General features: G+C 21.2%; 1 protein-coding gene across 2 annotated transcripts in view; it reads left to right on the top strand.

Annotated features, from left to right (window-relative positions):
• The window catches only part of LOC122511067 (myosin heavy chain 95F), a 63,985-nt gene that overhangs the window by 48,491 nt on the left and 2,488 nt on the right, over positions 1-13,006 (top strand). The window contains exons 12-21 of one of the 2 annotated variants that reach the window (XM_043626108.1): positions 615-806; positions 914-1,138; positions 1,219-1,426; positions 1,756-1,997; positions 2,281-2,592; positions 5,057-5,196; positions 5,495-5,542; positions 8,276-8,396; positions 9,236-9,353; positions 12,481-12,693. In XM_043626108.1, coding sequence (XP_043482043.1) covers positions 615-806; positions 914-1,138; positions 1,219-1,426; positions 1,756-1,997; positions 2,281-2,592; positions 5,057-5,196; positions 5,495-5,542; positions 8,276-8,396; positions 9,236-9,353; positions 12,481-12,693 — 1,819 coding nt within the window. The remainder of the gene's footprint in view (positions 1-614; positions 807-913; positions 1,139-1,218; positions 1,427-1,755; positions 1,998-2,280; positions 2,593-5,056; positions 5,197-5,494; positions 5,543-8,275; positions 8,397-9,235; positions 9,354-12,480; positions 12,694-13,006) is intronic. The other variant, XM_043626117.1, reaches the window with a different exon arrangement.

Raw genomic sequence — 13,006 nt, 5'->3', positions numbered from 1 at the left:
TTATGAAAAAATTTTGAGTTGTCAAATTTAATTTTTCGAGAACTACTTAGCAACTTCTTGCTTCTTTTTTAAAATTAATTATTTAGTACAAAGTCTGCTTTATAATTAAAAACTCTGCAAAAGTTTATTTTCATTTGATAATTATAAATTTATTTATTTAGTATTAGCTATAAATTTTATTTTCAATGATTAAAAATTCTGTTAATTTTACTTTTTTATCCCGTTCCTATTGCAAATAAATTTACGTATATCTACAAAGAAAAAATTTAAAACTTTTTGAGATTTCGTTAAATTTTTAAATTAAATATGAGTCTTGGTTCATAGAAAACAATTAATTAGATAGCAGAGCGTATTTATATTTAATTTTTTTAATAATCGAATAAAAGATTATTATCTTTTATTCATGGAAACTAATTTTTTTAAACATTTTAAAAGACACAAATGTAATTATAACGTTAGAAATTACGCTGTTTATTATATTTCAAACATGTTCGGGGTTACACCACTCTCCCCTAATCTTAAAAATCAATAGAAATAAGAATAAAAAAAATTATTCTCAGCTAATTTGCAAATAAATGGTGCGTTTAATTAATTATTTGCTTTTTTTGGTTTAGAATCAATTTATAGAAAAGAACAATGACGCTCTTCATGCATCATTAGAGTGTTTGATACAAGAGAGTGAGAATAAATTTCTTCGTACACAATTTGCCAATAATTCTAGTCAAAAAGGAAAATTAACATTCATCAGCGTCGGTAGTAAATTTAAAACACAATTAGGCGAATTAATGGATAAACTTAAGAGCAACGTAAGTTTTAAACTTAAAATTTATTATTTTAATATAATCAATTAAATTATTTTAGCTAAAGATAAATGACTAATGAATTTTTTTTTTAAATTAAAATTTTCAAACAGGGAACGAATTTTATTCGTTGCATTAAGCCGAACAATGAAATGGTCAGTCATCGTTTCGAGGGGAACAATATTTTGGGACAATTACGATGTTCCGGAATGACTTCTGTTTTGGAATTGATGGAACACGGTTATCCAAGTAGAGTTCCGTTTCAGGAACTTTACAATATGTACAAGTCTTATTTACCGCCGGAATTAGCAAAATTGGATCCTAGATTTTTTTGTGAGGTATTTAAAAATTTGTTTTTGAAATTTTTAAAAAAATTTGGTTGTTGTTAAAATTAAATTATTTTTTTCCTATTTTCAAGGCCCTGCTGCATAGTTTGAAGTTGAATAAAAAAGATTTCAAATTTGGCATCACTAGAGTTTTTTTCAAACCGGGAAAATTTGCCGAATTTGATAAAATCATGAAATCGGATCCGGAAAATCTAGAGAAACTTGTGGCGAATGTGAAAAAATGGCTATTGAAGTCACGCTGGAATAAATTGCAATTTTGCGCATTATCTGTGATAAAATGTGAGTTTACATTTTTTTACTTAATTTTTTTAAATTTAATTATTTTATTTATACTCTTTATTTTACTTATTCCATTTATTTTATTTATTTTGTTATTTATAAAAAATTAATTTTTTTCAGTATCTAATTTTTATTGTTTCAATAATTTTTTTACTGTTTCTCTATTTTTAAATTACTTTTTTAAAAATTTATTTATTGTTTTTTTTTTTTACAGAAAATTGTTTCTTTTACAGAAACTTTGTTTATTGTTTTATTTACAGAAAAATTTTTTTTTCCTTTTACAGAAAATTGATTGTATTATTTATTGTCCCTTGTTTTTCTTTTTACAGTAAAGAACAAAATTATCTATCGTCGAAATCATTTGATTGTTATTCAAAAAATGGCACGAATGTACATTGCCAAAAAGCAACATCAACCGAGAATAAAAGGAATCGTGAAAATACGAAATTTAACGAGTCAACTGTCGAGAATGGAGGAAATTTCGAAGCAATTGAAATCAGCTAAGGAGAAAAGTATCAGCGACATTAAAAAATTACAAGCCGAATTGGAGGCCGCAATGCAAAAAATTAAGGTAATTGAATTTTAACTGCAATTAAGATTTTGTTTTATCATCAAAAATAGATTTGATTTAATGTAGAATTTAAAAATTAAATTTTTTTTAATTATTTGTAATAATAAAAGTACAAAATTAATATTAAAGAAAATGTATAAATTAGGTATAATTTTATAAAATTTTGAAAATAATCGGATTTTAGAGAAAGAAGGAAAAGTAATAAATTCTAAATATAAAATTTAGAAATTTTAGTAATTTTTGGAAGATTATAAAATTAATTGTAAAAAAATGTCTTTTTTAGAGAAATCCAAAGATCAAGGCGACGGAAATTGATGCGACCTACACGAATTTAGTGAATCAGATGAATAAACAAATGGCAGCCCTTCAAGATATGGTTAAACAGCAAAAAATAGCGGAGGAGCAGGAGAGATTGAGAAAAATCCAATTGGAAATGGAGAAAGAGAAGCAAAAGAAAGAGGAGGAGGAGCGCAAGAAACGGGAGGAAGAAGAAAATCGAAGGAAGAAGCATGAAATTGAAAACAGAAGAAAAATTGAAGAGGAAGAGAGGCGAAGACAAGAGGCCGAAGATCTTAAAACTGCTGCCGCTCTTCAAGTAAATTCATTTTCAATTCAAATATTTAAAAATCCCATTTTTCTGAATTTTACATAAATAATTTTTAAATTTAAATTAAAAAATTTTTTGAGTAAAATTTAAAAGTTTTCTGAGTAAAATCTATATTAATAATAGTTGTATTCTGGTAATTTTTTTTATTTCCTAATTTTATTCATAATTTTGGTTTTCAATGTTTTGAATTTCAATATTAATGAAATTCTAATTTAATGCTTTGAAGATTAAAAAACAACAAAAATTAATTAAAGCAAATTGTTTTTAATTAAGAATATTTCTTTCATATATTATTTCTTTTATAATTTTAAATCTGAAATAATTGAACTCTTATAAAGAAATTTATCGAAATTTTTCAAAATAATTGAATTTCTTGAGAAAAATTTAATTACAATTTTTTTAAAATAATTTAATTCTTTCGAGAAATGTTATTAATTATGAAAATAATTGAAATCTTTGATAAGAATTTTATTAAAATTAAATTAAAAATAAGTTAATTCTTATAAAGAATTTAATCAAAATTTTTCAAAACAATATTGAATTTCTACGAAAAATTTTGCTGTTTAGGATAACAATTAAATTTTTTCAAAGTAGGATTTAATTAAATTTTTTTTCTTGTAAAGTATTTTCTGAAAAATTTTATTAAAATTCTTTAAAATAATTAAATTCTTGTAAAAATTTTTATAAATTATGAAAATAAATTAAATCTTGCTAAGAATTCTATTTAAATTTTCGAAAATAATTGAATATTTTAGAGGAATTTAATTAAAATTGTATTGAATACTTTTCAATTCTCATACAGAATATTTATGAAAATTTTTCAAAACAATTGAATTTCTACGAAGAATTTTGCTATTTAGGATAACAATTAAATTTTTTCAAAGTATAATTAATTTAAATTTTTTTCTTGTAATGTATTTTATGAAAATTTTACAAAATAATACAATTTTTCGGAAAAATTTTATTAAAATTCTTTAAAACAATTAAATTTCTGCGAAAAATTATATAAATTATGAAAATAATTAAATTCTCATGAATAATTTTGTCTGATGTTTTTAAAGTAATTAAATTTCAGCGAAAAATTTGATTAAAATTGTATTAAATTTTTTTCTTGTAGAGAATTTTATTGAAATTATTATTGCGAAAAATTTTATTAAAATTCTTTAAAATAATTAAATTCTTGTGAAAAATTTTATAAATTATGAAAATAATTTAAATCTTGATAAGAATTTTATTTAAATTTTCGAAAATAATTAAATATTTTTGAGGAATTTAATTAAAATTGTATTGAAAACATTTCAATTCACATAAAGAATTTAATCAAAATTTTTCAGAACAATTGGATTTTTGCTAAAAATTTTTTCAAATTTTTAAAAATAATCGAATTTTTTAGAGAAATCTTATTGAAATTGTATTGAAAATAATTGAATTCCTTCGAAGGATTGAAAACAATAAATAGGTAATTATAATTAATAAGTAAATTTATAGCTAATAATAGATTTTTTAAATTTTGAATCTGAAATTATTCCAAAATTGGAATTAATATTTCAAAATAAAAAAGTTTTTTCAATTTTCATAATAATAATAGATGAAATACCGCGTAACTTTTTTTATTTTATTTAATATTTAATTAAGAATTTCTTGTGTCCATGTAAAATAATTTTGATACATTTTTAAATTCGTAAAAACTACATTTGATTGAAATTTTAGAAGTAAATTACAGTTGAGCATTTCTATGATAAAATTTACTGCACTTTTTTATCTGATCAGTTTGTATTTTTATTTTACTTATTTTTATTTATTTTCTCTTTATCAGAAGTCACACTAGTTAACGCTTGATAATTAACACTCACGTTCGCTTTTATATCTAAAAAGAACTTTATTTATTTGTGATTCATAGCCATTGCTATATATAGTTATTAATAAGCATAAACTATAAATTCAACTAAAGCACATATCACTAACTTATTGTTAAATAGTCGCAGCAATTATAAACATGTCCGATCAGTTTGAAAGCGACAATGGAACTTTAAGATTTTTAGATTTTTATTTAAAAATTCGTGTAATTAACGTTTAAAATACTTTTTTTAATATTAATTAATTAGTTAATTGAATAAAAATACTCTCAGTTAATTGAAACAATAGAAAGCACTAATAATTACTTATTTAAATCAATAAAAAAAACTTTTAATTACCTACTTATTTGAATCAAGAAGAAAAACTATTAATTTTTTATTTAATAAAAAAAACTATCAATTAGTTAATTTAATGAATAAAAAGAATTATTAGTTACTTATTTGGCAAAATAAAAAGAACTTAATTTTTGTTACTTGAATCAATAAAAAACTATTAATATTAAACTATTAATTTGTTAGTTGAATCAATAAAAATACTGTTCATTTGCTAATTGAATCAAGAGAAAAACTATTAATTAATTGTTTCTGTTTCACAGGCACAAATAGAAAAGGAAGTATTGGAAGAGAGTCATTTCCGAGAGATTTTGGAACAAGAAAGAAGAGACCACGAATTGGCACTGAGACTTGCTCAAGAATCAAATGGACAAGTTGAAGATTCTCCACCATTAGCTCGAAGGTAAATTAACTATTTACTAATCAATAAAATTTTTCTCTCTTTTTTTGAATTTTAGAATTTCGATAAATTCTAAAAAAATTAGAAATTCTTCATATGTTATATATTTTCCCATCAATAATTATTATTTGTTTCGATGTTTAGAGTAAATGTAAACGTCTTTTTTTTATATTTATAAAATTAAAAACTCTTTTTTAATCAAAGAATTTCCAAACTATCGTATTTGAAAAATACTAAGAATTAATCGCTGAAAATAAATGGAAATTGATTCGAAATATTAATTTTTTGTTGCTATTAACAGCGCTCCTGATTCACGTGTAACGGCAACAAGCAACAATAGACTTATAAGGTATTCATGTTTTCAGGAAATTGGCATGCAAATATATTCCTTTCTTTTGTCGCTTAACTTTTAACCGCAGCGGAATCATCATTCTTACCAAAAAAAAAAAAAAAAATAGTAGATGATCTTCACGACTTTGGATTCATTAATTTCTTATAATATGGACAATGTGTTTTTTCTTGGTTTTGAAAATTAATATTTTCTGCATGTTCGAACTTATTATACTTTCCAGTTTCTCCTTTTTCTAATTCTACTAATTTAACTCAATCTTTGGTTTTCTATGTATTTTACATCGTCAGGGTTGCCACAAGTCAAGGAAATTTAGGAAAAATTCAGGGAAAATGAAATTAGTCAGGGAAATCAGGGAAATGAGAGAAAAATTTATAGAAAGTATTGAAAAATTATCGAACAGCTAGAATTATAGCAAAAATTCTGTCTTCTGGTGTCAAAAAATATTTTTGAAAAAAGTAGAAATCTTAATTAAAGAAATTTTTTTCACCTTCAAAATCTTTGATTAGCGATGAATTTTAAAAAAGAATTTAATTTTGCTTTGTTCTGTAAATAATTAAATTTATTTTAAATTAAAATAAATTAATAATTTAAAAAATGTAAAAATGAACGATCACTCCAAGTGTTAATTTTTTTATTTTTTAATACAATTTTTTAATAAAAATATAAAAATTTGACATACTATCAATCGGATAATTTAATTAAATTAAATTTATTTTCAATTAGATTGAATGAAAAACTGAACGATCACTCCGAGTGTTAATTTTTTTATTTTTTAATACAAATTTTTAATAAAATTTTTTAATAAAAATATAAAAATTTGACATAGTATCAATCGGATAATTTAATTGAATTAAATTTATTTTGTATTAAGTTTAATTTAATTAAAATAAATTTAAATAAAATTCTAGAATAACTTTCTTAATGTCAATTAATTTTAATTAACTTTAAAAAAAAACTTTTAGTTCAAAAAAAGTTTCAATTTTGAAAAATAATTCAATTTCAGAAAGATAAAAACTAAAATTCTTGAAAATTTCAACTCATATGAAGAAATTAATAGTAATTAAATATTTATTTTAAAAATGATGTATTCAAATCGTAAATAATTTGATTTAGAATTCTGAAAAAATTAGATATCTATGAAACTTTAATTCAATTCTTAAAGATTCTTGAATTTTTACAAAAATTTTATCAAATTAGAATTTTTAGAAATAAAATGAAAATAATTAAATTTATTAAATTATTTGCATTGAAGATTTTTGAAAAAATCGAATTTTCAAAAAATTTAAATTTAATAATTAATAAATAATTTTGAAATTAAAATTCTGAAAAATAAGGTTTTTGAGAAGCTTTAATTGAATTTTTTTACAATGCTTGAATTTTTTTTCAAATTCAGTATTTTCAGAAAATTTCAGAATCATTAAAATTTTGTGAAATTAAATTAAAAATAATGTAATTTTTTAAAGAATATCATTAAAAATTGTCAAGAATCGAATTTTTAAGGAATTTAAATTTAATAATTAGTAAATAATTTTGAAATTAAAATTCTGAAAAAAATAAGGTTTCTGAGAAGCTTTAATTGAATTTTTTTAAAGATGCTTGACTTTTTTTACATTCTTATCATATGAGAAAGTATTAGTTTAAAATTCAGTATTTTCAGAAAATTTCAGAATCATCCAAATTTTGTGAAATTAAAAATAATTAAATTTGTTAAAGAATTTCATTAAAAATTTTCAAAAATGGAATTTTCAAGGGATTTTAATTTAATAATTAGTAAATAATTTAAAATTAAAATTATGAATCAATTCGGTTTCTGAGAAGTTTTAGTTTAATTAAATTCTTTAAAAGTACTTAAATTGTTAAAAAATTTGTTAAAAATGATCAATTGAATGGTAAAATTTTGTAAAATTTAATTAAAAATAATTAAATGTCTTAAAGAATTTTATTAGAGATTTAAAGAAATGAAAAGCTCAAAGAATTTTAATCTAATAATTTGTAAATGATCGAATTGAATTTTACAAAGAGTCACAACAAAATATTATGTTTGTCAGTGTAAAAAGCAGCATTAAAGGTTCTAAATTACATCTAAAATAATTTAATTACCAAAGAAATACAATTACAATTTTTCTTAATTAGTTAATTTTAAAAAAGATTCAAATTGAATTTTTTTTAAATATTGAATTTTTGGAAAATTTTACTTAAACTTCAGAAAAATGAATCTTTTAAATTGAAATTCTACTTTCTTAAAGGGAATTGAATTTTCATAAACAAGTAATTGAAATTTTTTAAAATAATCGAAATAATTGAAGTTTCCTAAAATTCTATTTAAAATAATTGAATTTCTAAAAATAATTTTATTGAAATTTTTTGAAAATAATCGAGGGAATTTTATTTTGAACTAGTATTTTAATTTTTTTTAGAGGAATCAGATGTTAAAATTCTATATGGAAATCAGGAAAAAGTCGAAACTTTCGAAAAACGAAAGTAAATTTTTGTGGCAACTCTGATCTTATAATTACCTTACATATACTTCATAGATTAATTAATATTTGATTTTTCTACTTTAGTTGGTAACATTTTTTTTCTCCTTAGATTCTAGTGGTTTATTTGGTTGTGTACGTGTTTTAAAAATTATCGTCTGCATGTAAAATGGAAATAATGGATTTTTTCAAAAATTGTCAAAATCAATAATTCAAATTTTTTTCATTGACAAATAAATTTTTTTTTTCTCAGATCGGAGCAGGTTCGTAATCATCAAGCAGCAATGGCGAACAAAAAATACGACCTGTCCAAGTGGAAATATTCAGAATTACGAGATGCCATTAATACATCGTGTGATATTGAATTACTTGAGGTAAAAGCAAAAAAAAAAGAATTTTTATTGCCTTTCAATTTTTATAAAATCTTTAGAAAATAATACAGATTTTTTTTCTTTTTTATTCGAGCAGAATAAACTGATAGAGCTTCTATACTATAAAATGCAATACGTCATGAATGGCATTAATCTAATCTATAATCTAAATTTCAGAACACAATTCCAAGAAACTTCAACGTGAATTTTTACCTCTAATTACTAAATTTTTCTCCACTGACAGTTCTTTTTATAGGTTTTGTAAAATTTCTATAAATTTCTAATTGAAATCAATTTTTTTAAACTAATTTTTGCATTATTATTTGATCTTGAAAACATTAAAGAATTTTATTAATTTTAAAATTCCAAACATTTTAAGAAGGGAAACTATCAAAAACATTAGAATTAGTAAAGATCTGAAGTAATTCTAACAAAATATGAATTTTCTAAAAATTGATTTTTTAATTCTACATAGAACAAGAAATAAAATTCTGTTTTTCTAAGAAAATAAATTTTAAAAAAAACATATTTTGCATTAATATTAATTAGTTCTTCAACAATAATTTATGAGTAACGTTTTTTACTATTTTAGAATGTTAAATTAATACTTGAAATATTACTAATATGGATTAAATTATTGAAATTTCAAGAAATTATGTTTAGTTTGAATTAATTTAGGATCAGGGAAAAAGTCAATATTGTGTCTGGAAATCAAGGAAAAATAAAATTAATTTTTTTGGCGACCCCACAAAAGCAAGAATTAATTTTGTTTTCATTTGGAAAATATTGATAAGTATTTTTTTAATAAATAAATAAATAAATGAAATATTTTTATTTTTTAGGCATGTCGACATGAATTTCATCGTAGACTAAAAGTTTATCATGCTTGGAAGGCAAGAAACAAAAAGCGCACGACAATGGATGAAAATGAACGAGCGCCGAGATCTATTATGGAAGCAGGTAAAAAATATTTTTTAGAAAAAAGCGGAAAAAATATGTAAATAATTTAACTAAAAAAATAATTTAAAATATAGTCTACTACAGGCTTTGCACTCATCTACTAAAAGCTTTTTTTATGGTTTGCTATTTGGATACTTTTTTATGTTTCGAGACACTAAAAGATACTTTTTTTCCATTTTTTTGTGAATTTTGGTTATTTTTATTTAAAACAACTTGAACCCATTAATCACTGAAATAAAAACTATAATATTTATTTTCTTCACAATAATAATAAATACAAGAATCACCTCATCAACTTATTTCACTAATATAGAAATTTTGTTATTAAATTTAACTTTCGCATTCAAATTAATCTAAAGTAATTAAATTTTAATTGATTCAAATCTCACTCGATACAAATATTAAATTATTAATACTTTAGTTATTGATACAGAAAACCTCAATTTATTAAAATTAGTATTAAAATTTTTATCTTTCTTTGCATTAATTATTTTACTTACAAGTTAATTTATTTATTTTCACCTTTTTTGAAAAACAATTCATAGGTACCTAGTATAAATTTCATCAAATTGTATCAATACGTTTTAATTAAAATGTAATTTATCGACAGCTTCTTTTTTCAATCTTAACGCTCCATCCGTCGCATGGTGAGAATTTCCCTCACCCAGTTTCTTTTTTTATTTATAACTTTTAAAATACAAAAAATTATAATTTCATACTCTCAGTACCTTTTACGGCACTCTTCTTCTTTACATTAAAACAATTTTGGTGTTTTTTTATATTTTAATTTCTTTGTTATTGAATTTGAAAGCAGCAAATGTCGGGGATTTTTGACGCGAAGTGAGGGAACTTCTCACCATGCGACTGACCGCGTATACTCGATTTCATTTGTCATTAATTTTTTATTTAAATAATTAACAGGAAATAAAAGTTAATTTTACTGCCAATAGGTTGTTTAGAAATTCTAATGAACATTCAAAAAAAAATTTGGCATTTTAGAACAAGTTTGGACTAATTTATGAGGGTGAGAATTTCCCTCACCTGCGACGGATCGCGTTACAAAAAAAGGTGCGACGGATGGAGGGTTAAAGCTACTTTTTGCTACTTTCTTTTTTTACTAATTAGTGCGAAGTCTGATTAAGTAAAAAAATTTATTTACAAAAATATTAAATAAAAACTTTAATTCGAAAAAGTATAAAAAATTTAGTTAAAAGTAGGACTATGTAAATTTTTGTAACTTTTATAATTTTGAACGAATTTGAAATAATTTAATTCTGGAATAGAGTTTTATTAAAATTAAAAAAAAAAAAAGAATTGAATTATTTCGAAGAATTTGAATGAAACTTTTAAAAATAATTGAATTCTTTCGGGGAATTTCATTTAAATTGTGATGAAAAATAGGAAATGAATTTCTACGAAAAATTTTATTAAAAATTTTTTATTTATTGCGGAGGATTTTATTAAATAGAAAAAAAATTCTCTCGAAATACTTTCATAGAAATAAATTGAAAATACTTGAATTTTTGCGAAAAACTTTATCAAAAGTATGAAAATAATTGAATTTCTACGCAAAATTTTATTATTTATATTAAGAATAATTGAATTCTTGCGAAACATTTTATTAACAATTTTTTAAATAATTGAATTTCTATAAAAAAAATTTTTTCATTGATGAAAATAATTGAAATCCTTTAAAAAATTTAACTGACATTCTATTAAAAATAATTTAAATCTTTCAAAGAATTTTATTACAATTTTTTGACAATAATTGAATTCTTTTTTGAGAAATTTTATTTAAATTGTATTGAAAATAATTGAATTCCTGCAAAGAATAATTTTATTATTTATGAAAATAATGAAATTCTCGATTTATAATTTTATCGAAATTTTTGTAAATATAATTAAATTCTTTCAAATTTTTAAAAATAATTGAATTCTTCCAAGCGAAATTTTAATAAAAATTGTACTGAAAATAATTTAAATTTTTCCAGAATTTTCATTGAAATTAAATTAAAAATAGATAATTGAATTCTAGCGCAAAAATTTTTATTACTTATGAAAATAATTGAATTGTTTTGAAGAATTTAATTAAAATTGAAAAATAATTTAATTCATTCTAGTAATTTAATTAGAATTGTATTAAAAATAATTGAACTCGTGCAAAGAATAATTTCATTATATTTATAAAAATATAATTGAATTCTTGCTCCAGAATTTTATCAAAAATTTTGAAAAATATAATTGAATTATTTACAGAAATTGTATTGTAATGAAAACAATTGAATTCCCGCGCGAAGAATTTTATTAGTTTTGAAAATAATTGAAATTTTGCTTGAATTTTTTGAATTATTTTATAATTTTATCAAAATTTTTGAAAATATAATTGCATTTTTTTCTAAGACTTTTATTATAATTTTTTAAAAAAATAATTGAATTCCTATACAAAGAATTTTATTATCTATAAAGTGTTTATTTCAAGATTTATTATTTATGTAAATAATCTAATTTTTTAGAAGAATCTTATTAATATTTTTGAAAATAATTGAAATTAGTTAAAATTTTATTTGAAATAATTAAAATCATTCGAAGAATTTTATTAAAATTTAAAAAAATAATTGAATTCTTAAACGAAAGATTTTATTATTTATAAAAATAATTGCATCATTTTGAAGAATTCAATTAAAATTGTATTTATAATAATTTAAATCTTTCAAAGAATTTTTTTTAAAATTGAAAAAAATAATTGAATTTCTTCGAGAAGCTTCATTAAAATTGTATTGAAAATAAGTAAATTTCTCTGAAGAATTTTGTTATTTATAAAAATTATTTACTTTTTGAGAAAAAATAATTTAATTTCTACGAAGAATTATTTTATTTATGATAATAATAATACGATTCTTGCAAAGAATTTAATTAATTTTTTTTTTTTTTGAATAATTAACAGTAACAATTAATTAGTTGATTAGTTAGAATAAATTATTTGCTAAAGTTACAAATAAAACGTGAATTAAATATTAAAACCTCCAAATAATGAAATTAAATAATTATGATGTTTAATTTAAATTTTTGAAAATTTTTCGTATTGAATGATAGAAAATTGTGTGTTCTTTTTTTGTTTGTTTAATAGCCAAGGTACCGCACTCGCCTTTAAAACAACCGATACTGGAAATTTCGCAAAGATTCTTCAGGATTCCTTTTGTTCGTCCTCCGGCAGCTGGACAATCTGATAATCCAAACAGTGGAGGGAAAAGAGGCTGGTGGTATGCACATTTTGATGGACAATATGTTGCAAGACAGATGGAATTGCATCCTGACAAACCACCAATTCTCTTAGTTGCTGGTCCGTTGTGAATTTATTATTTACATTTTTCTCAAATTTCCCCCAACGAATGTTCTCTTTTTATTCTCTCTTTAGAACTTCTACTCTAACTCTTTTTTTAAAATTGAAAAAATTGTTTCAAAAATCTGAATAATTAATTTTTCTTCTGCTTCTTTTTTTTGATAAAAAATTGTTTCTTCGTTCTTTTTTATTTTTTTCGAAAAATGTTAAGTTCTTCTTCATATTTTTTTTGGTAAAGAATTAATTCTTCAATTTTTCTTTTTAGTAAAAAATTATTTTTTCGTTTTTTTTTTTGTAAAAAAATTCTGTTTCA

The sequence above is a fragment of the Leptopilina heterotoma genome, unplaced genomic scaffold (assembly GCF_015476425.1).
Source record: "Leptopilina heterotoma isolate Lh14 unplaced genomic scaffold, ASM1547642v1 Lhet_121, whole genome shotgun sequence".
NCBI lineage: Eukaryota > Metazoa > Arthropoda > Insecta > Hymenoptera > Figitidae > Leptopilina > Leptopilina heterotoma.
The sequence above is the reverse complement of the archived record's forward strand: the minus strand, read 5'-3'. Positions and strand labels throughout refer to the sequence as shown.